A 22,047-nucleotide genomic window follows, 5' to 3' on the forward strand; every position below is an offset into this window, starting at 1 on the left:
ATTATAGGATGTCCAATTTGGTCACAAAAATATGACCAAAAGGAAGAGGATTTTTAAACACTACGCAAAGAAGGCGTGACTCTGGTTTTGGAGCTTATGACGAAAACCATAAACAGTTCCTGCAATCTGGAACCAGACAACGGAGCAGTGCTACAGCTATCACTTGAACCTGTAGTTTCAGTCATTTCAACCTCAACCACTAGTACAGGGATCCTCCATTCCTCTAAAGTAGCCAGCCATGTAACCCATATCCTGAGATAAAATTTAATTGGAAAAAATCGTATACCTAAAAAAAAATGAAAAAATACATTTTGCACTCAATTACACTGAAAGTAATACAAAACCAGGAAAAGCCTCTACTAGTATTTTTTAAAAAACACAAACAGAGTCTTTAGGGTCTTATGCTAAAGATTCATTTCAGGATCAATCAGCACAGAAAGCAGGAAAGAAAATCTGAACTCAAATCAAACTATGAATACCTGAAACTAACCTTGAATACTTGTGATCCAGGTTCATTGTAGGTTTTGGCATTCTTTGCCAGAAGATCTATATCCTTGGCCATTGCATGAATGCTTTTATAAGTTCCATTCTATACAACAAAAAAAAGAACTTGTTAAAGTGCCATCTTCAGATAGCGTGAGATCTAAGTCAACAGTGAAACGCAAAGGGAATTCATTTAGAATAAAGGGAACATTTATAGAAAAACAAGAACATACTTGCAAAGGGAACAGATAAGCAGCTGGAAAAAGTCATCAAAACTAGAAATTAACACACATAAGCACTAAGGCTTTATAAAGCTTACAAATGCTAAGTAAGAGATTGAAAAAATACTTAATACGTTATATTATCTTAATTTTGAAGGGTTCTGACAAAATGTTATCTTTATTCTCTAGTTCAATTAGTCTATGTGCTATCCCTACAAAATGCTAGAATTACAGAACACTATTTCAAATTACTGGAGAAGTACGATGAAAAATGCATCAGTACAAAACATCTATTTATAGCACTAGAACAAAAGCAGGTGATGGTAACACACGACCAAGCTTCACCACGTCAATGTTTTACATCAGCAGTACTTGCCAAGGAACTACTTTAAACCATTAAACATCAAGGAACCCAAGACATTCAGGCTCAATGCCAGCACATTACAAGTTACGATGCTGGATCTTCAACACAGCTACGCCTGCAGCATTAACCCAGGACAGAACATCAAGTCAGCATAGTGTTCAGAATTTTTTAAATAGCAGGGGAAAAATACATTGCCTTTCCTACCACCAGAAACTTTGGATTCTAACAATTTTAGAACGCTTACCGTTAAACAAGTCTATACTCTGACACATTCACATGCTCGTACTGTACCTGTATCCTTTGGGCAATAGTTTTAAGATCTATGGGCTCCTTTATTATTGCATAATAATCTGGATATTGCTGGAAAACAGAAATAGTTTATATATTACTATAAAGAGTCACAAAACTATTGTTCTAATAGCTCATAGAATGAGTTATGAGATGAATTGCAGATCAGAACAGTGTGAGCTTCATAAACATAGCACTAGGCCTCAATTGGGGCAAGCCAGATCACAAGGCAGATACAAGGAATCATAAGTCACCAATAAACTGATATAAAGGAAGAGTTCTGTTTGAAAGCCAAATATGTGGTGATGGTCTTCAGAGTATTTATTTTGCTGGCTAAACTTGTTCTGCCACACCCTGAAACAGAACAGGGAAATCAGACATACTTAAAAAGATTCAAAACTCTGCACCAAAAAAACCACAATTACCTAAACTAGCAGAATAGTGCAAACCCCAACCTGCAATGAAGGGCTGGGAATGAGTGGGTAGGAGCAAACAAGGGAGAGAAGCTCTAAAATCAGCTGGAGTTTGCCACTGATGAGACACTAACAAAGAACTGCATCTGAAGTGTGCCCATCATAGTGTGTAACATTAGTTACATAAATGTCCAGGTTTCCAGCTTAGAACACAATCAATATTATTAAAATACCCACCACTTTAGAAGGAAGTTTCTGGAACAGTTCACTTATGAGGCGTCCTGATGGGTTTGTGGCAACAGCTACAGCTTCAAGAAGCTGTTCTAGAATTTCCTTCAGGTAACCTGGAGATGACTAGCACAAGAAATGAAATCACAAAAAGTTTTAACAGCAGACATAGTGGAGTGCTTCAAGCTGCACTGAAATATATGAACTCACTTTTCAAAGACAGAAGAAAAATCAGCTAGAAAACACAGATGTAACTTTTGAAAACAGCATTGTTTATGCATTTAGGTAAAGCACATGAGAAAACTTTAATTTCACATTTACACTGCAGACTGTCAGACAAACATTACATGTTGTTAAAATAGACTTGGTTGCCAACATTAATGAAAACATGCATCCCAACAACACAAAAACCAGACAAGCCTAAACTTCCTATCACCACATCTGGCTTATAAAACACTCCAAGAACAGCTGCACTAGCTGAATGGGACACATGCTGGAAAACGATGGCATTAGACATGAAGCTGCTGGCATCAAACCTCCATGTCGGCATGACATCAAGCACGCATCGTATCAGTTTCAACTAAACCAGAGCCATGTTTGAGCCATATCAGAAAATCTCACAACTTGTTTTTGCCAGGCAAAAGTGAAACACAAATACAATGCTGTGAAATTATCAGCTAATAAACTTGTACAAGAAATACCTTTTGGGGCACAATTTAACCATGAAAAGACTGAATGCTTTTTCACATATGGAGGCAAATCTCCCTCTCACAGTCAGCTGACATACACAGCCATAGCCTCCTCCAGTTGCAGCTGTTATGCCCACACTTACTAATTCAGAATTTGTGCCTTGATTGTCATGTCCTTCCTCATCGTCATCTTCCTCCTCAGCATCACCTTTTTGAACAAATTCATTTTTCGTGCGCAAATACAACTCCCATAATTTGCAGGCAGCTTTATATTCAGGAGAATCAGGCTGCAAAAACAAATCAAACATTCTGCTCGAAATTCAGGTCGTTCTTATCTGAAGGAAATGTATAAATCTTCAGTTGAAATGTATTAAATACATTAAATAAATAATAGAAAACCTGGAAAATTTCAGTCGTTCTTCAACAGAGATGTTGAGAATCACAATAAGCACAAGAAAAATATAACCTCTATCACTCCAAAGAATCTAAGTCTTCCAGAAAACTTAACAATAAAATTACTTGAGTTGAGGCTTGGACAAGCCTATTAGACAAATCTGAAGAAATCATTAGGTTTTGTTGAAGCGTAACACTACTGATCTTTAAAATAGACTAAACATCCGTATGCCAGAAATGTGATTTAAGCCAATACTGCTGCCATTGTGTGGCACTTGAAAATTAATTTCTGCAGAAGAAGAATGCAAATAAATGTGCCAGTATCTTTGAAAGCACTGCAATGACTTATGCTCAGCATTAACTGCGAAATTCCAAAGAAAGTGACAACATGCTACCACCTGGGTACATATCTAGGTATATTTTTTGGAAGAGCTAGAAGAATTAGTCAGCAAATTAAGTTTTGTAAATACAGAGTTGGTAGTGTCAGACAAGCATGTGCCTATTAACACTACTACTTAACAACATTACGCCCAAAAAGAGACTGCTTTTCCACTCTTATGTATTTTTCTTTCCCTTTCCTCTGTCCCTTAACCTCTATTTCAGGTTTTCCTGCAGATATGTCACCTTATTACTGCTGATTATGCTCTTCTTACTTCACTCTCTCAGCTTGTAATACAAATGAGAAACCAACATGAGAACGATCACAGAATACCAGAATACCAGGTTGGAAGGGACCTCAAGGATCATCTGGTCCAACCTTTCTTGGCAAAAGCAAAATCTAGACAAGACAGCCTGGCACCCTGCCCAGCTGAATCTTAAAAGCGTCCAATGTTGGAGAATCCACTGCTTCCCTGGGAAGATTACTCCAATGGCTGATTGCTCTCATTGTGAAAAATTGTCCTCTTGTGTCCAACCAGAATCTCCCCAGGAGTAACTTGTACTCATTACCCCTCGTCTTTTCCACGTGACTGCTTGTAAAAAAAGGAGTCTCCATCTTTGTGCTTCCAGGAGAGTGGTCTTGAAAAGCTCCCAGTACTCACTAGCTCCTTTATCCTCCATGGAAACTTCCCATGGAATCCCTCCCAAATGAGCACTGAGCGAGCTGAAGTCTGCTCACCTGAAACCTAAAACTATTCTTAAGCTTACCTTATTAGGCTCAAATATTCTTAAGACATTAAACCGCGTTTTAATTACAAGGAATAGATTTAAAGGGTATTCTGCTCCTCTCGTCTGCTTCCATCTACATTAATGCAAGATGCTCAAAAGTGTAAGACTTGGAATACTAAAAAACCAAAGGTTTCCAGTCTAATCCAGCATTGCCAATAAAACACCTGCTGCAATAAACACCTTGACAATGAATCAGCTGCCCCTGTTTTGTACGTGTCATTGGAACTGCGTGGTAAGATAAAAGATGAAAAAAGAAGAGGTTGTATCTGTGTGCCATGCCTTCAGCTCACAGCTCTGTGTTTCTCTGGAAATGTCAACATTCCTTCATCCTAGGATGATGGCTTCCTACTTCTATTCTACATGCAAGATTTTTATGATATAGGCATAATTTTGAGTCCGCTATTCTGTAGGCAAAGGTAGCACACATTTTGTAAAACTCTAACCATTCTTTCCTGCCATCAAGTCCTTCTCCCTCATGTAGAAACCATGAAAAAGCGAACATTAATGGCCAAGTGCCTTGCAAACCTTCAGGAGTACACAATGAACGTGGAAATCTTTGTACTTTCTCTACTGTAACCAGAATGTGCACATGCATTAATCCATAAATCGGATTGTTTTTAAAAAAGCTACACACACATACACACAAACATAAACAAAACAAACACTGCTTTTCTGAATGTCACCTGGTTACCCTGGTTGGGTTATTCAGAAGTAGTTATTTGGATCATCTCCAAAGTCAAAGATATATCAAACGTATTATTAGCAGTTTTAGATGCACTGTATCATTTCAGTCACTACATAAAACTTCACAGTTTTATTTATTTAACACAGTCTTCCATTAAACAAGATTAATCCAATTTTTTTTCACTTCCTTAATGGTAACTGCAATAAAAACCATTACCATCTAAAATAAAACACGTACCTAGTTTGGGGGAATGGACATGGGGGTTGCATCCTTGACAAAACACATTGTCACACACACTCACAATCTATCATCACTGAGCATGATAACCAACGTGCCTTTTTTTCATATTAGTAAGTGGCTAATGGAAGAGAAAGATTCAACACTCCTACTGTATGCTTGCTGTTACTTATAAACTCTTCCTTTTGGGAAAAAAATATCTTTTTCTACTTCGAAAGGTGACACAGAGTGTGTTGTAAAATGGAAGGCTTTGACAGAAGAATATTTTTCTCAGTTTACTTCTCTATTTTCGCTTTCTGTCTCTTTTGGAAAACTACATGAAGATCCTCCCCACATTATTTTATAGTTTTCAACAGAAAAAGTGCTATAGTAGGATATCTCACAAAGATATGGTCAACCTTATGGAAATATACGCAAATAACTGCAATGTGTGATGTTCTGCTACCAATAACAAAGGCTACATTGAAAAGTTTTTTGGCCGAACCAAGGAAGAATTTGAATGTATCTCTACCACTTTTACAACTAATTTGATCGTTTGTATGTATTTTCCTCACCTTATAGTAAGCCTTCGCGTTGTTAAAGAGAAGCTGAAATCAGCAGTCAGCACATTCACATCATCATATTCCTCCATCTTTAGCTTTTGTTGGATTTTCATTAAATCAATTGGCTGAGAAACCACTTCATAATAATCTGGCTGGTTTCTGTTGCAATGACAAAAACAGGCATTATATTCCAAGCAGTAAAACCAAAACCACAGCACTGAAGTTTGTATGTGTCTATGACTAAATAAAACAAAGTAAGTTCCAATACATTTTTTTACAGCTAAAAGATCCGGATTGTGGTAGATTTGTAGGCTTACTTTATCACGTGTTCTGTTACCATCCTCAATTTTATGAGTTTAAGACAAAATTCAGTCTCTTACTTTATTGACTGCATTTTTCAAGGGTGACTTCCATTTATCTTCTGAAGATATGCCCTTAGTATTACATTCCACCACTCAGGTGGAATATTTTATAGTCAAAGACATAGATGTTTTAGGCAGGTGTTACAAGAAACATTTTAAACTAATTCAGTGTATTTGTTTTTGACTGAAAAAGGGCACCAATGTTAGCATGTCTCATTGAGTAATTACATCAAATACTTGGATCAAACACTGGTGTGAAACTGACAAATTTAGACGAAGTTTTCACAGCTATTCATGATGAAGTATTCCTCAGTATCCACTTACTCCATGAATAAATCTCAGGTTCAAGGCTTAACCAGAAGCATGATCTTACCTTCGCTTTGGTGCCCTAATGAAAAGCTCACAAAGGAGCCTGCCCTGTTCGTCTTTGTAATCTCTGATGGTGTTGTAAAGTTCATGGCATACAGCAATCTAAAAATGCAAGAACAATAAAGTAATGAAAAAGAAGAAAATTTTAAGGAGGTAACAAATCAAATCCTGCTTACAATGGGAAAGACAAGCTGCCAATCCACGGCGTGCTCTAAAGCAGAAGTGTGAAGAAACTGGTGGATCTCATACGTTAGAACGACACCTGACAAGTATGCCGGGTATTGCAGAATTTTAATTTATTGTTTGAATGCAGGAAGCTTTCTCTCAATGCTAATTCTAAGAAAAACACCCAAAATGTAAATTAATTCAGTACAATTCTCTCTAAGTTATAGACATCTAAAACAACGACAGGAGTTCTTCTGCCCTGAAATTAATTAAAATTAAACTGTTCACTCAAAGGCATAACAGACATTGCACACTTCGGCAACCACTGCCTGTGCCATCTCCCATTTATCTCTCTCCACCTTTGCTATCCAGACACAGCTCTCAACTCCTGCACATTATGATTTCAGCCCCTTCTTCAACATCCTTCCATCTGCTAAAATCATCAGCACAAAAAGAAAAGTAGCAAAGGAAAATGGGAAAGAAAAAGACGAAACTGAGGAATCAAGAACAAGACAAAGCTGAACAAAATCCTAAACAAAGCTCAGCCAAGGCAGCAACAGATTCAGGGCCAGTATATCTGTGCTACATATCATCATCCGTTTTACAATCCAGCATTTCCCAGACAGGGATACAGTATCTCCAAGAAAAAAAGTTGTGCACAATAAGAAGGTACTAACAGGATCTACAGTTGGGAGATTGGAAAGTCTCCTCCTCTTCCTGCTTGGGCCTGGTATATTTGTGGAGTGGTGGCTGTCATCGAAGTCTCCCCCGCTGACGCTGCTGGAAGGCGAGGTAGCTCTTCGCCTCTTGGAACCCATGGAATCCAACTTCTTCTATAATGAAGAGACATGTTCTTAAACTCATGGCATGGCATCCAAACTCTCTGGTGAGCGCTAACTATGAAGTTATGCTTCAGGATAAGTCACATACGTTTGTTATGCACTACAGTTCAGTTCAGCCATATATCTAAACACCAGCTTTTTGAAAATTGGCAGGAGTAAAGGGAAATCAAAACAGTCCTACAGTTGTATGGCCACTAAGGACAGCAATGTCAGAAAGCCTAGGGCTCGCAGGGATGAAAATGAATTTGGTAGCTCTTACTAGGATACATTCTCGAACTATCTACGTTTTAGTACCTCATCTCAGGCATGATAACTAAGTGAGAATTGCTATTTTAAAGGAAAAACCTGTACAGAGACAGCTGCTCATTTCTAGTGTAAAGGCATATCTTCCATGTCAAATCCAAAAAACAAAACAAAACAAGAAACAAATCAAATACCAAAAAAAAACAAACAAAAAAACATGAACAAAACAAATTACAAACTAAAATTCAAATGCCTTGTCTTAGATTCAAGACAAAAAAGGTCAGGACCATCGTGTGACCTACCACTCCCACTTCATGTGTGGAACGAATGGCTCAATCATCAAGAAGCAGAAAAAGCCATTTCCTTTTTTAGCCATAGTTTTCCATTTATCAACACAAACAGTGACAAACGAATAACCACCATCCAACAACTATGGTGATTTACAGAACAAGTTGTTGGCTTTTTCCCAACTTCCAGTGACAGCATCATAAAAATATCTTTATTTGTAGCTGTCTCAAAGGCTGAAGACAGAATAGAGCCATCTATCCCAGCCTACACCCATTTTCTAACCAAATCAGGGAATTTCTTCGAGGAAGCATTCAGCGGACTTACACAGTATGGCAGCACAACATAACCACATCACAGCGTTTATGTTAGAGATAGAATTAATTTCAAGCCCACAAATGAGATGAACAAGGCAGGAATGGTTAACAGGATAAAGAAAAGCAGAAGCCTAAGGCAGAGAAATGGAGAGAATGGTGCACAAACAATCAATAATTTACCAGATTTACCAGAGTACAACCAGCACCTCGAAAAGCCAGTCTCCTCATAGTGTCTGATGGCCAAGTACAGCTACTGGGAGAAGGAAACACTCTAAGAGTAGCGAATCAGCAATGGTGTTAGTACAGTCAAAACTGGAAGACAAGCAAAAGGAAAGAGAGAAAGAAGAAAATTGAGAGTAGCTATAGATTATTAAATATTAGTAACAAATAGATAATTAAAGAATAAAACAAAGAATTGAATAATTACAGTGACAGAGAAAAAAGCAAGAAACAGAAGGTAACTTTTTTTAGCCTAGCCAAGTAATTTTGTACACAGAATGCTAGACATTTCTGTCATTTCTACAGTAAAAAAAACACATTTCTATAATGTTCCTGAATACACATTACAGATTTCACAGCCACTTGCAAGAGAATGATTCATCAAGCAGAGGAGGGAGTAAACATAAGTGATACCTGACCTGAGAGTAAAAACCAGAAAGCAGTAAAACTTACAGAATGCAAAGTAGTGCCGTGCTTATAACAATAAGAAAACAGCTTTTAAGGTCAAGAAACGTTTAATAGACTCTCTAGTGATGATGCACCTCTGCCAGTCTTCAGAGTGGATTTTTAGCCTCACAAGTAAGCCACACTAAGGATCCAGCCATACAGGTTCACTAAAGATATACCTGTTTCAATCTCTAAGCAGTCTCCAAGTCTCATTTTTTTTTCAGAAATTCCATGTGAAATGTACAGAACCATTTTATGGCAAAATGATTGCTTCTATTTAGTCCATACAACTACCGTCTTCAATAAAACCCCAGAGAGATCGTCTCCCTGTTCGGTATTCTGGACATTTTCATAACATGCACATACAGAGAATCTTTGTTCTTTAATAGCAGGCAGCTCATCTCACAGACAGACATCCAGCCTGTTGCCTCTGGCATTGGCTCCAACTTCTACCGGAGAGCTACAGTGCCAGAGGACTAACACCAGGCACGCGCTGATGAGGAGGCTGCTAGAAAACACAAGTTCTTGGTTGTGAAAGAAAAGCAGGAGGACTACCAGAATCAATAATTCTGGTTCACCCAGGAACTCCAAAGCACACACAGTCCAATCCCACCCCGAAATAAGGATTTGGGGAGCCCCCAGCCAGCACCGGCCTGCAAACTGCATATAGGCTTCTCCATGTCCGTTACTTGAGGCACGTGTCCTGCAGCTCTCAGCCACACGCAGATGCTGCTGTGCAACTGTACCATCAAGACACCTGGCCATTCTGAACGCAGCCTTCAAAAACATTTTTCCCCACTAATAACCGAGGAAGGTGCAAAACACATATCATAGTCTGAACAACGTCACAAATACTCTGAGAGAACTGCTTTTGTAAAACTCCTACGGAATGCCAGGCTCCAAAATGCAAACTTCTCTCTAGATTTCCATGCTCATAAACACAGATAATCCTACTGCACACAGAAACGTATTCTGTTTTACTTGATAACGTGCCTCCTAGACTTTCTTCTGCAACACAGCTGCTAGCTCACAAGACTCTTAACAGTTGCACCAAGAACCTCCACTGCTACAAACAAGCCATCTCCTGTGCAACAGGAGCTTGGGCGCCTTCTTAATAATTCCTCACATTGTCCATAAAAATGTCACAGACATCTCTATAAGAAACGATTTGGCCACTACTAATACAGATGTATACTAAGATATACACAACAGGTAGAAGATTGCCTCTCCTGAAAGCCGTACTGCTGAACACCACAGGTATTACCCAATCTAACCTCATTAAATGAGCAGTTTTTACATCCATCTGGGATAACACGCTTAAAACAAGCCAAGGAGGTTCTAGCACACGTTTCATTTGCTGCCTCCCAGCAGAAAAAAGCTAAAAGCCAACAGATAACACAGAAAGTATTTCATCGTTTATCAGGATCTCCCACGTTTCAACAGAGACACTCGACAAATCGTTATAAATTTAGCAAACGAAACAAGGGAGGGAAACACCGCCAGAATTTCCCCCGATTACCGATCGCGCTGAAACCAGATAGAACACAGGAAAAGAGGGACGGCAGCGACCGGACACTATAAAGGGATAAAGTTGGCGAAGAAGCAAGAGGCGCAGCACATTCATCGTTTTATCCACACCGGGACCAGAAACAAAGAGGCCCGACACGTACTTTCCCCAAACCGCCCCGCAGGCGCGCTCCTGCCCGCACCCAGCCCGGTTTACGAGGCGGTATTGCTGGCAGCAGAGGCAGGAGACAAAGAAAAACGCCTTTTCGGGCACCGGGCCCGCCTGTGCTCTCACGGCCTGACAGGACGATGTCCGCCACACCGGGCAGGGCGCACTCCCGTCCCCCGGGCCGCCTTCCAAAGGCCCCGGGAGCAGCCGCGCCGCCGCCCGCCCTCGGCCCCCCGCCCGCCGCGCGGCCGCTGTCACCGCCGCGAGCTCAGCCCGGCGACAGGACGGGACGCGACGCTGGGGGCGGCGGGTAGGGCCGGCACAGCGGGGAGGACGCGGCAGGGAGCGCTGAGGGAGGCACCGGCGCCAGCGGGGCCGGGACGCCAGCGAGGGACAGCGACACCGCGGGGCCCGGCAGCGCGGCCCAGGGCCAGGGGACGGGGAGGTGACGGGGGGAGGCGGCGGGGCTCGGCGCCCCCGGGCCCGCCGCGGCGAAGGCGCTGCGCGACCGGGCGGCGCTGCTTCCCCGCGGCGGCCACACAAAGGGAGGCAGCGGCCTCCGGGCTGCGGCCCGCCGCCCCGCCTGCGCGACCCCGGCGCCGCGCCGCTCACCCAGCCGGCTGCGCTCCGCCTCCGACAGCCGCGGCCGCACTCGCCCTCCGCCGCCCGCCCCGCCACCGCTGCCGTCGGTGCCGCCGCCGCCGCCGCTCCGCACCGCCGAGCCCTCCGCTGCCGCAAAGCCTGCCCGGCCGCCAAACGCGCCGAGCCCGCGCGACACCTCCAGCGAGGAAGGGCCGGTTCGCTTTACGGCAGCGCCCGCCGGCGGGAGGAGGAAGGAGCGCGGCCGTCCACGTGGGCTGGCGGCCGAGCGCGGCCCGGCGGCGCCATGAAGCGGCCTAGTGAGCGGCGGGCCGGGGCAGCGGGGGCACTGCCGGCCGCGGGTGGCGGCGGGCCTCGGGCATGTCGCCGGCGAGCGCGCCGAGGCGACGGGGTGGGGGGGCGGCCCGGGAGCGCGGTAATGGCGGCGGGCTGAGGTGGGAGGGGAGCGGCGGCCTGGCGGCCCGGGGCGGGGGAATCGGACACGGGCGCTCGAGGGAGCGGCGGCGGCGGGCGGCGATGCGAGCTCGGCCGCTTCCCCGGGCGCCCGTGTGCGGCGGGGCTGTCTCCGGGGCGCGGGAGGACCGCGGGGGGCCGGCGCTGACGGGCGCGGTGCGTTGCAGAGCTGAAGAAGGCCAGCAAGAGGCTGACCTGCCACAAGCGCTACAAGATCCAGAAGAAGGTGAGTCCCGGTGGGCGCCCGGCCCGGGGCGGAGGCCGCACGGAGCGCGGGGAGGGTGGGGGCGAGGGGTGACCGTTTCTAATTGACGCTCCGTGCTGACTGTGTAACACTAAAAACTTTAGAAAACTACAGAAACACGTTGTACTTGTACATAATAAGGATGTTCTGTTGAACGGTAAGGAATCTGGGTTGTACGGAGCGCTTTGCTTTCCGGTTACCATCAGCCGAACGATGATGTAAGAAGAAGCGTAGGTTTTTTACATCAATACGTTTTGCATTATTTTGGGCTGCGGCGTTGAAGTGTAGCTTTACGATGAGACCTTATGCTATCGAAACACTTTGATCTAAAGTCAGAAATGTACCATTTTTTACTCTCTATCTGTAAATAGGAGGGATACAACCCTTTTTTTTTTTTGCCTTAGACTGAGAAAATATTCTTGTTCCTGTCTTCAGATCAGAGAACACCACCGAAAAGTCAGGAAGGAGGCCAAAAAACGTGGACGCAAAAAGCCCAAGAAAGATCCCGGTGTTCCCAGTGCTGCACCGTTTAGGGAAGAGCTTCTACGGGAAGCGGAGCAAAGAAAGCAGAGGGTAAAATACAGTTTGTGGTAAATTAGACAAGAACTGAGACCATTCCTGTCTTCAGGGAAGCTCTGTGTGCCTGTGTGCGCACATGCAAATGCCCAGAGCTGCAAGCATGGTAGATTGTAAACGGTCCTAGTAGACATGAGCTTTGGATAAATAATGTTTTTATTTCTCGCGTTACACAGTGTGTAACAACTTGCTCTATTCTTTTTAACCTTCATTTCATCACTGTGCATATAAACATGCTGGAAGCATCCTTTCTAATGTAATCCAAATTGCCTGTGATGCTCAGATACTGAGATCTCCCATCAGAATGCTAAAACTTAAATCTTGGCATTATGCGATCATATGGAAAATAAGGATCCGCTGTCTGCAGCACGGAGTAATGTGACATGAAAGCAGCACTCTTGTCAGCTGTAGTGTTATTTTGGGGACTCTCTAATGGATGCATTGCCTCTGGTTTTGAGCAATTGAAGGCAACAGTATTCTTTTCATGGTAGGATGCAAAAAAAGTTCCTGGTGTCACTTGGGACAGCCATGACTTCTAACTACACTGTCTCAGGAACTTTGGTCAGACATAACTAAATGGGGAGAAAGAACAGACTTCCTTACCACCTTCACGTGTGTTTTATCTGGCATGGGTTTTTGTTTGCAATCAGCTTGAAGAACTAAAACAAAAGCAGAAGCTCAACAGACAGAAAGAACATGAAAAGAAAAGAAAACTTGAAGCTAAAAAGAATGCAGCCAAAATCAAGGAAAAAGCAGGGGAAAAGGTATGTATCTGATATGATTTTGATTCCTTGAAGCTTACAGAAGCAACAAAAGTCATCCTGACACTACGCCTTCTTAAGCAATATGTTCCGTGTTACATTTCCATGCTGTATACGCACACTAGTATAATACACTAATTCTCAGTTAAATCATTCCCTGTAATTTTCATTTGCATTCAGGAATCCTCTGGCAAATCTAAAGCAAAGACTAACAAACTGCCCGATAAAAACTCAAAGAAATCATTCTGCAGGGAGCTCAGGAAGGTGAGATGCTTTAACTATTTTTATATCATTTGATGAGAGTCAGCAGCAAGAACACGTGTTATTTTCCTTTTTTGCATTACCGTGCACCTGCTAGAGAGTATAAACATCGCTTGTGATAAACTTCAATGCTGAAGTAAGGGATTTTATGACAGAAACTGAGAGTTTTGGTCTTGTCTGGTCTGACCTACTGAGACATCCAACTCTTTGAGGTATTAGATTTCCTGGGCTGATATCAGTACATAGTGATCAGAGAGCTCTTGTAGTAATGAGGTACTAGTGTCTACGGATTTCTTGTCTTTAGAGAAAAAAGATGAAAATTGCTTCAGCTTTCTGGTTTGTAGTTCAGAAGAAAGGAGCTCAAACAAGAACAGTCTCATGAAACCTCACCAATCATTCTGTGAAATTCAACAGTAACTGTTGTAAGCTATTCCAGAGTTGCCATCTGTCAAATGGTCTGTCATGTCTTAGCTGAGTCTTCTCTTTTTTTTCTAACCTAGGTGATTGATGCCTCAGATGTGGTTCTAGAGGTTTTAGATGCAAGAGATCCAATGGGCTGCCGGTGTCCTCAACTGGAGCAAGCTGTAACTTGCTCTGGAGGAAACAAAAAGCTACTGTTGGTTCTGAACAAAATTGGTAAGAAGCACAGGTTTTCTTGTAGTATTACTTGGTCACTGTTTGGTGCTGTGAGCTATGAAGAAGATTTTAAAGGAATCGGAGATTCCATTGAAGACATAAGATCCAACTCTGAGCTCGCTGCCCTACTGAAGGGGCCATGTTTCACCACCTTTTAGTCTAGTTTGCTAAGAAAACACCACAGACAGGTAAATGCACATTAGCCCCTTTCTTTTGCAGTAACTTCTGAGGGCATTGGCCAGTTTCAGCCAAATTTGACAGAAGTTAAAGATCTTACAATTTTTAACATTTTTGTGGCTGTAGGTGAGTAGGCAGAGGTCATGATGCTGGTCTCCACTGAGCCAGCAGTGAGTTAAAGATCAGCAAATCAATGCGATGGTTGTTCTTGAAATTTGGCCTTGGGAGGTATTTTCTCTCTTGCGTTGCTGTATGAAAGAACACACACAAAAGCAGGTGAAACCAGCTGAAAAGGCTGAAAATTACTGGGTCAACAGCAGCAAAAAAATAAAAGGAAATACCAAGAGCGACAGCAAGAGCAAAGAGTGCTTTGTATTAGAGTAGCCTTTACAGGGATGATGGCATAATCCTGATCCCATAATCCTCCACAGAGCATCACTGTCTGTACCATATAAAGTCTCCTAGCAGGACCCCAGCATTAACAATCTGATACAGGAGTCAAAAATGTACTTATGGTGTGTTCTGCTTGACGCAGAAAATAAAGACTAAAACTTGCAATGCTGAGTGCCTTTGGGGAACACACCCAGGACTCTACTACAGCCAAACATTATTTGTTGTAAAGACACATACTAAATTAACAAAATACAGCCTGGTTGCTTATTCCACATTAGATTTTCTCTGCACAGTAATATTTAAGATTCACAGAAGTGAAAGGACTGTGCTCTTTTTTTCCAGATTTAGTGCCAAAGGAGAACTTAGAGAAATGGTTGAATTATTTGAAGAAGGAGTTTCCAACGGTTGCTTTTAAATCGGCAACATTGATGAAGGACAAGACTATGGTAAGAGTGCTGCAGGCTGTCTCATGACTAAGTTGTATGTTTGCAGTGATATATGTTGGAACATGCTGAAAAACAGGAACTCTTTTTTGTTTAAAATTCCCTTTCCTCTTGTCTGGTTATACTGCTGTGACTGATGGTTATGCCTTTTCACTTTTGACTAAGCTTTGTGGTACTGTGGGGGAATTCTTGCTGTTGAAATATGTAGTTATTTGTGCCCTGGATGCTGGACTGCAGTAAGGAGGACAGTGAGGGGAGGAAAATGAGGAATTTTTCCTCTTCTACATGGGATATATGCACCGGTTACATCTTAAATGTTTTGTAGTTGAAGTGGTACAGGCTAAACTGCTGCATTCATCCCGACTGTGGCCATCAATAAAGATAGCACCTGACATTATTTCATGAGAATATAAATGGGTTAGCTCCCCATGTCCTAGTCTCAGCTCTTTGAAGATGCTCGTTTGAGTCGTACGTGTATTAATACATAATGCTTCACACATCGTAACCCTGATAGCAGCACAGTGAAATAGGCCCTCCTGCAAAATGGTGCAGAAACTGCAACGCAGAGAGCAGGCTTTGAAATCCTTCAAAAAGTGGAAACCTCTTGGATGAATCAGCAGATTTAAGGATTCTACCATCTGAACGTACATGGTTATTTTATGGTCGCAGCACAGCCTGAGCTGAAATCACAAGCCCTGTACGTCAGTTCACATTCCTTTTTCTCTTGATGGCAGCCTTGTTACTGTCACTTAACTGATCAGCCAGTTTCTTATTAAACTAATTCCTTCTGTTTAGAAGAACACAGTAACATCATCTAATAGAAGATAGGAGCTGGAAACATTACAGTAGATAAATAAATACATACTTACCTTCCAAAATAGCTTCTGACCATGATTGGGCTTTTTTTCCTTTGAATCCTGTAGCAGGAACAGTTCAGAAAAAGACACGCTCGCGTTGATTTATCGAGAACCACTGAATGTTTTGGAAGCAAGTGCCTTTTGAAACTTCTTCATGAGCATGGCAAGACTCAAAACAAAGCCATTCAGGTTGGGATAGTAGGTAAGCGTTTGAAGAGACAGGAAGCATTTCCTTCTCCTCCCATAAAGCTTTGGTATCCTGTGTTACCAATTGGGTAAAAAAATTAACACGACTTGCTTTTAGCCTTTTCTAGTCATTGTTGTTACTTTTATCTGTGACTCACTGTTGTAGTACTTCAGTTGACAGTGATCTATGTTGCACTTAAACACTGTGTGATCTGTGGAAAGCACATTGCGTGAGGCTGTAGCAGATTCGCCATCTTAGGCAAACAAAAGCAGCAGGCTACATACCATGCAGCTTGCACTGCCTTCCTCCTATCTGATACAATTTGTGGTGTTACATTCAGTGTTTTCATTGTCAGTGTGAGAAATGAGGATACAGACTTTGTCTTACTTCTGTAGTGAAGACTTCAGATCCAACTCTGATCTCACACTGAAGATGTACTTTACCAAAGATACCTGGAGGAAGCAGTTTTGATCAGTGTTAACATAGGCTGAATTTTCTTATTTAACTTACAAAAATTTCCGTGGTTTTCTTTAGGTTTCCCTAACGTAGGAAAGAGCAGCATAATCAACAGTCTTAAAGGAGTTCGTGCTTGCAACGTTGGCCTAACAAGAGGTGTTACCAAGTAAGCTGAGTCTGATGAAAGCTGTTAATTTCCCTGTTTGTTGTTGCATTCTGTTGCAAACTCATTCCAGTTTGTTGTTTCTGTACACTTTCCATCACTTAGGGGCAAAGAATGTCCCTGTGTGCAGTTTTAAATGCACATTTCAATTTGTCAGGATGAAAGATACTGACCTGTGTGATGCAAGCTGTCATGAGGGAGTACAGTGTATAAATCTGCTCTTTTTGTACATTTAGATTTCTGTCCTGTACAAAGCACATGATGCGAAAGCACTGACACTGACTCTGTGTGGAGTGCATTCAGTCCAACGCAGAGCTTTGTGTTGTGCATTCCTCCCATGACCAGTCCTTTGCTAGTTGATTTATCTGCTCACAGTGCATTTCTCTCTCAATAGGTCCATGCAAATTGTGCACATTGATAAACAGACAAAGATGTTAGACAGTCCAAGTATCATTGCAGATCCTTCTAACAACGCCCTGGCTCTGGCCTTGAGAAGTATCATAGACACTGAAGAATCAGGATCAGCAGACGTGCTTGAAGGAGTAGATGCCATTCTAAATCACTGCAGTAAACAGCAGGTGAGCTGCATCTTTTTGCACATCTCTCACTGCATTTGACTTCTCTGGAGGTTTCTTAGGCCAATAACCAAAGCTCGTTGACTTGAGCTAGTTCTGGTAGCTTTTGCACTGCTTTCCCCTAACTATACAGAGTGGCAAACTTTGGCTAGTGTATCCAACACAAAGTGTGATCTTTCATCCTTATAAATGGAAGGCAGAAAGAGCATGCCAGGATCCTGTCAGCCAGAGTTCTCTTTTCCCAGTAATTTCTCTGATCTTTAAAAACCCCTGCTTTTAAGATCTCATCACAGTATCACAGAGTGAAAAATGAAGATACTCTGACTGCTTCCTATTATTACAGTGAAGACCTCAGATCCAACTCTGATTTCACTCTAGTTTCAAGTAGATTAACCTAAGACTAATTCCCGTTCAGTTCTGGTAACTCTTTTTCACAAAACAGTGTGGTGTCTATACACCCACTAGTATCAGTGAATGGCAGATGAGTTTGTTTATGAAGTAGGCATTTTGCTTTGTAATGTTTACTCCCACATGCAAGAGAAAAATGGCTCTTCACATACGTGTTCATCCTCATTATAACCCAATTTGATTTGCTCTTTTATTCCTAAAACAAAAATGGGTATCTCTTTCTGAAAGCACCATTTTCTTTTGCACTAGGTAATGATGCACTATAGCATCCCGGATTTCAGGAACACTGAAGAGTTTTTAACTTTACTTGCTCAGAAAAGGGGCATGCTGAAAAAGGGAGGTGTTCCTGACATAGAGAATATAGCTAAAGTACTACTTTGTGACTGGACAGGGTACGTATGCTATGAATTTTGCTTTATGCTGCTCACCTTTTTCACATTGTTAATCCAGCACAGAAGTTGAGTCCTTAGAAGTACTTAGAAAGGAGAGGCTCCTCTTCTTTTTTCCCCACTTTCTCACATTTTGCTTTGGTAAGGAGAGATGGATTGACTAACAGATTTAGAGAACACCATCCATGGATAATTTTATAAAGTAGTGAAGAATACGTGGAAAGAGTCAAAGCATGTTGCACATTACTCCTTAGCCAATTTGCTGACTTCTGCCATAACTTCTGCTATAAGAGGGATTTGCCTCCCTCTCAAGTACTGAATCCACGTCGTCCTCTCCTACAGACAAGAAAGGATATGGCAAATTTTCTGTGGAAAGTTATTCCCTGTATTCTGAGAGTGGGAATAAATGTAACTCAAAATCAGTAATTGAGTGTGGCTATTTTGCTTGCTCAAGTGGTTCAGCTGCTTTTACAGCTCATGATTTCACAGGCAGATGCTTTGTGGTGACAAAGGGTGCCATTTCTTTTTCCTCTCAGCAGTGGGCTATCCACTGAGTACTGCTATTGACAACTTCAGAGTCAAAGTTAAATAGCCATTTAACTGCTGTTAAAACAGATGACAATCAATGAGCAGTTAGGTTGAGGAGTTTGAGAGGTTTGTGCTCTGGGTTTTACTTTTAAACACAGTGATTTCACTGTGTTATCTGTGGTTGTTTTTTAATACCGATATTTCATTTTCCCAGTGCTAAAATAAGCTACCACTCACAACCTCCAGAATCTCAGAGACAGCCACCGTATCTTACAGAAGACAAAATAGCTGAAATGCAGGAGTGCTTTAATTTAAAGAACGTAGAAGATGAAAACAACGCCACTGTTCAAGGTAGGGCTGTTGCTGTAATGCACTGCTACCATTAAGAGTGGTAGTAGTAGTTTTAATGAGAGATTTTGAACAAAGTCCTCTTGGGGTTTACGCGATAGCTTTGCCGATATGCAGTGAATATGAACCTTTTAAGAAAGAAGTGGATTCTGATGCAACAGAACAGTACCCCTGCTAGTTCTTAGTTTCTGCTCATCTGACATAACGCTCCTAAATAGAAAATAGGGGAAAAGAATGTTGAAGAGCACAAACATTGGCTAATTAGGCCAACAAAATACATTTTACTCAGTACAATTTATACTCAAATCCAAGTCTTTCAGCTCCTAGCAGTCTTCTGTAGATGCCTCAGCGAAAACTATTCTTAGAGAATTGTCCTTTATTCTACCTGCTTATGTGGGAGTGCCATCTCTTCGAAGGGAAGGGGCAGGACTGCCTTTTTCTAGCCCTGACCTAAAATGGCTCTCGGGGTAGGCATTACATCTGGTACTGTCTGACAGTGACTTAACATACACTTCCTGTGTTTTTTCTCAGCTTTAAAATTCCCCAGTCCAGCAAACAGCATCATTTTCCAGTCAGCTGGTATGACAAATGGGACAATAGGGGAAAATACACTCATAGAGGAAGCATCAGAGTGGGAAGACCTGGAAAAAAGCAAAGAGGGAGAGGAAGACGATGACGAGGATTTCGCAGAAACTGATGATGATCAAGATGATGTAGAAGAAGAAGAAGAAATGGATGTCCAAGAGGTAAATCAGTTTCTGTAGGCTGCTTCTGTCTGTTCACATCCTGACACCAAGTACCCAGTCAGTATCTTGCTGTGAGCTTAGAGGGCACAGTGAAGCCACCAGGAGTAATCAAAAAAGTCTCCTGGAGATAAGGGTTGAGCTTTTTGCTTAATTAAGGAAACAACATGGTGTGGTTTCCTTAATAAAGGAAACCTGGTGTAGTGGAGGGTGTCCCTGCCCATGGCAGGGGGGTTGGAACTAGATGATCTTTGAGGTCCCTTCCAACCCAAACCATGCTGTGATTCTATGATGACATTGTTCTAAGGCAGTGTGTTCCTGACCAGCTATACAAGGGGACATCCACACTATCATCAGTCTCTGACAGGTTGCCATTTGTGTAGGAGACTTCATTAGTGATGTCTGAATAAACACACGTCTGACCTCTCTGACTTGTAGGAAAGCAAAATTCAAGTCATCAGGAAAGCAAAGCTTGGAAAACGACAAACAAGTCCTACAAATTCAGAAAAGCAGATAGCAGGTCTGTATTAAAACCCTGGCTTGAAGGATAGTCTCTAGTTCCCTAGCACTTGCATTGGCTTCACTAACACACGATTTTCTTTTCTCAGAACATTCTAATTCACTATCATTCAGCTTGGATAAGACAGCAGATGAAGATGATGCCTACGATTTTAATACAGACTATGTGTAATGAATTAGGTGTGAAGACACGGCTCGGGTACTCTTATTGCTGGCTTTTGGAACAGTCATGAAGACTTGTGTTGTGGCAGAAGTTGGAGGAATGTGCAGCTGCACACCAGAGCTGCTGCAAAGGCTTACAATTACTACTGTGTCAAATAATGTATATAATACTGTATCTCCCTTGATTGTTGCAGATTTTATACAAGTCTAGGAAACTGACTGTATTCAGCTTTAAGTCCTAAACTTTATTTCCTATATGAAAAAAAGCCTATTTAAAAAAACTCCTAATAGACTGAGTTCATTTTGTCTTATAAAAAGATGTTTCAAAAGGATAAACCCTTTGTCTTTTTCTTTGAAAAACAATGGTAAATGTTTAATTCTAGTCATGTTCCAGCAATTAAATGTCAAGGTAAGTTTTCATCTTCCATAAAATTTAATTGTTTTTCCTAGAGGATTACAAAGACCATACACCTAGAGCGTGACTAAAGTCAGTAAATTTTCCTGACTAAAGTCAGTAAAACTTGTAGAACTTCCATATATAAAAGTTCAGTAGAAAACGCTACTTAGATAGGATATCTTATGTCTAGCTAAGCACTGCTTTGTATGTTCAGAAGTTTCACTGGGAAAGGTAACTAAAATTATATTAGTAATCTGTCTTCACTGGGAAACAAACTTCTTATTCTTACAGTATTCTTGACCAAAAGACATATTTCCTGATGAGACCTATTGTATGTGACAACAACCAGTAAGTGTAGAGCAAAATGCTGCCCTGTGCAATAAGGACATGTTACTGCACTCAGCCTATAGCAGAGCTGGGGTAGCAAGAGAATTACCAAGAGGCCCTGCAGCTGCTCAATGAATTAAGCATTTTGAATAAACGCCTGACACCAGGCATCTCCTCTATGTGCCTGTTTTCTTCTTCTTAAAAGGTCTGATTTCTGTGTTCTTTATAGATAGTTGTATTTTCCCTAAACATATGTTGAGGCACAGTCTTCCTAGGCAGCTTAAAAAAGCATCACGTGCAGACACAGACACATGCAGTTTATTTAAGCCTGCTAAAACAGCCTGGTCATCAGCATTAAGTTGGTGTCAGCTGATGGAGTACAATCTTTCAAAGTTTGGTAACAGAACTTACTTCATTACTTTAACCACTTCCAGAACAAGAATGGTTCTTGTTTCTCAAAACCCAGGAAAAGAAACAGTAGGTAACAAACCACAGATCACCATCCAGGACAGAAACAGAACTATAGGCAGGGACTGCAATGAGTCAAGCAATTAGAAAGCCTCTTAAATTCCAAAGCAGTACTAAAACCATATTCCTACACGTGAACGAGCCGTTCCGCTCTCTGCTGCCCGCTACCTCAGACCACGCAACACTGAGCCCGGCGCTGTACTGACACAAAGCCATCTGTCTAAATACCTGATACTAAGGACTGTTCAGAATCAATATTGAATAAAAACAGCAACTTGAGTTCAAATCTGTATTAAATGGAACAGCTGGCACAATGGCTGCTGAGATACATCAGCTAATAAT

The 22,047-nt window shown here is 41.9% G+C and overlaps 2 protein-coding genes and 4 non-coding genes across 8 annotated transcripts in view; 5 read left to right on the forward strand and 1 right to left on the reverse strand.

Moving 5' to 3' along the window:
* Positions 1-8,521, reverse strand: part of PBRM1 (polybromo 1) — a 61,284-nt gene extending 52,763 nt beyond the window's left edge. The window contains 9 exon segments of the mRNA XM_086618799.1: positions 491-589; positions 1,360-1,428; positions 2,007-2,123; positions 2,830-2,973; positions 5,723-5,757; positions 5,760-5,869; positions 6,446-6,543; positions 7,284-7,439; positions 8,483-8,521. Of these exon segments, the coding sequence (XP_086474925.1) occupies positions 491-589; positions 1,360-1,428; positions 2,007-2,123; positions 2,830-2,973; positions 5,723-5,757; positions 5,760-5,869; positions 6,446-6,543; positions 7,284-7,439; positions 8,483-8,521 (867 nt within the window).
* Positions 8,522-11,504: 2,983 nt separating this feature from the next.
* On the forward strand, positions 11,505-20,805 carry GNL3 (G protein nucleolar 3). Of its 3 annotated transcripts, XM_086618824.1 has the most exons (16): positions 11,505-11,533; positions 11,855-11,913; positions 12,367-12,504; positions 13,158-13,271; positions 13,449-13,532; positions 14,030-14,165; positions 14,385-14,468; positions 15,078-15,181; positions 16,102-16,237; positions 16,757-16,844; positions 17,236-17,419; positions 18,074-18,216; positions 18,956-19,092; positions 19,621-19,835; positions 20,271-20,352; positions 20,441-20,805. In XM_086618824.1, the coding sequence occupies exons 1-16, from the start codon at positions 11,521-11,523 to the stop codon at positions 20,521-20,523; spliced, it is 1,800 nt and encodes a 599-aa protein (XP_086474950.1). In that variant the 5' UTR covers positions 11,505-11,520; the 3' UTR covers positions 20,524-20,805. The 3 variants fall into 3 exon arrangements, with proteins under 3 accessions (XP_086474950.1, XP_086474952.1, XP_086474951.1); XM_086618826.1 differs by lacking the exon at positions 14,385-14,468 and having other exon boundaries at positions 20,271-20,353; positions 20,436-20,805; XM_086618825.1 differs by lacking the exon at positions 14,385-14,468.
* Positions 14,218-14,290, forward strand: LOC147527991 (small nucleolar RNA SNORD19). The gene has a single exon (XR_015222494.1). It is a non-coding gene; the product is annotated as a small nucleolar RNA SNORD19 (small nucleolar RNA).
* LOC147527992 (small nucleolar RNA SNORD19) lies at positions 16,581-16,654 on the forward strand. The gene has a single exon (XR_015222495.1). It is a non-coding gene; the product is annotated as a small nucleolar RNA SNORD19 (small nucleolar RNA).
* Positions 17,088-17,165, forward strand: LOC147527993 (small nucleolar RNA SNORD69). Its single transcript, XR_015222492.1, has one exon. It is a non-coding gene; the product is annotated as a small nucleolar RNA SNORD69 (small nucleolar RNA).
* Positions 17,721-17,796, forward strand: LOC147527994 (small nucleolar RNA SNORD19). The gene has a single exon (XR_015222496.1). It is a non-coding gene; the product is annotated as a small nucleolar RNA SNORD19 (small nucleolar RNA).
* Positions 20,806-22,047: the final 1,242 nt, after the last annotated feature.

This window comes from Tauraco erythrolophus, chromosome 12, assembly GCF_009769465.1.
Source record: "Tauraco erythrolophus isolate bTauEry1 chromosome 12, bTauEry1.pri, whole genome shotgun sequence".
Lineage (NCBI taxonomy): Eukaryota > Metazoa > Chordata > Aves > Musophagiformes > Musophagidae > Tauraco > Tauraco erythrolophus.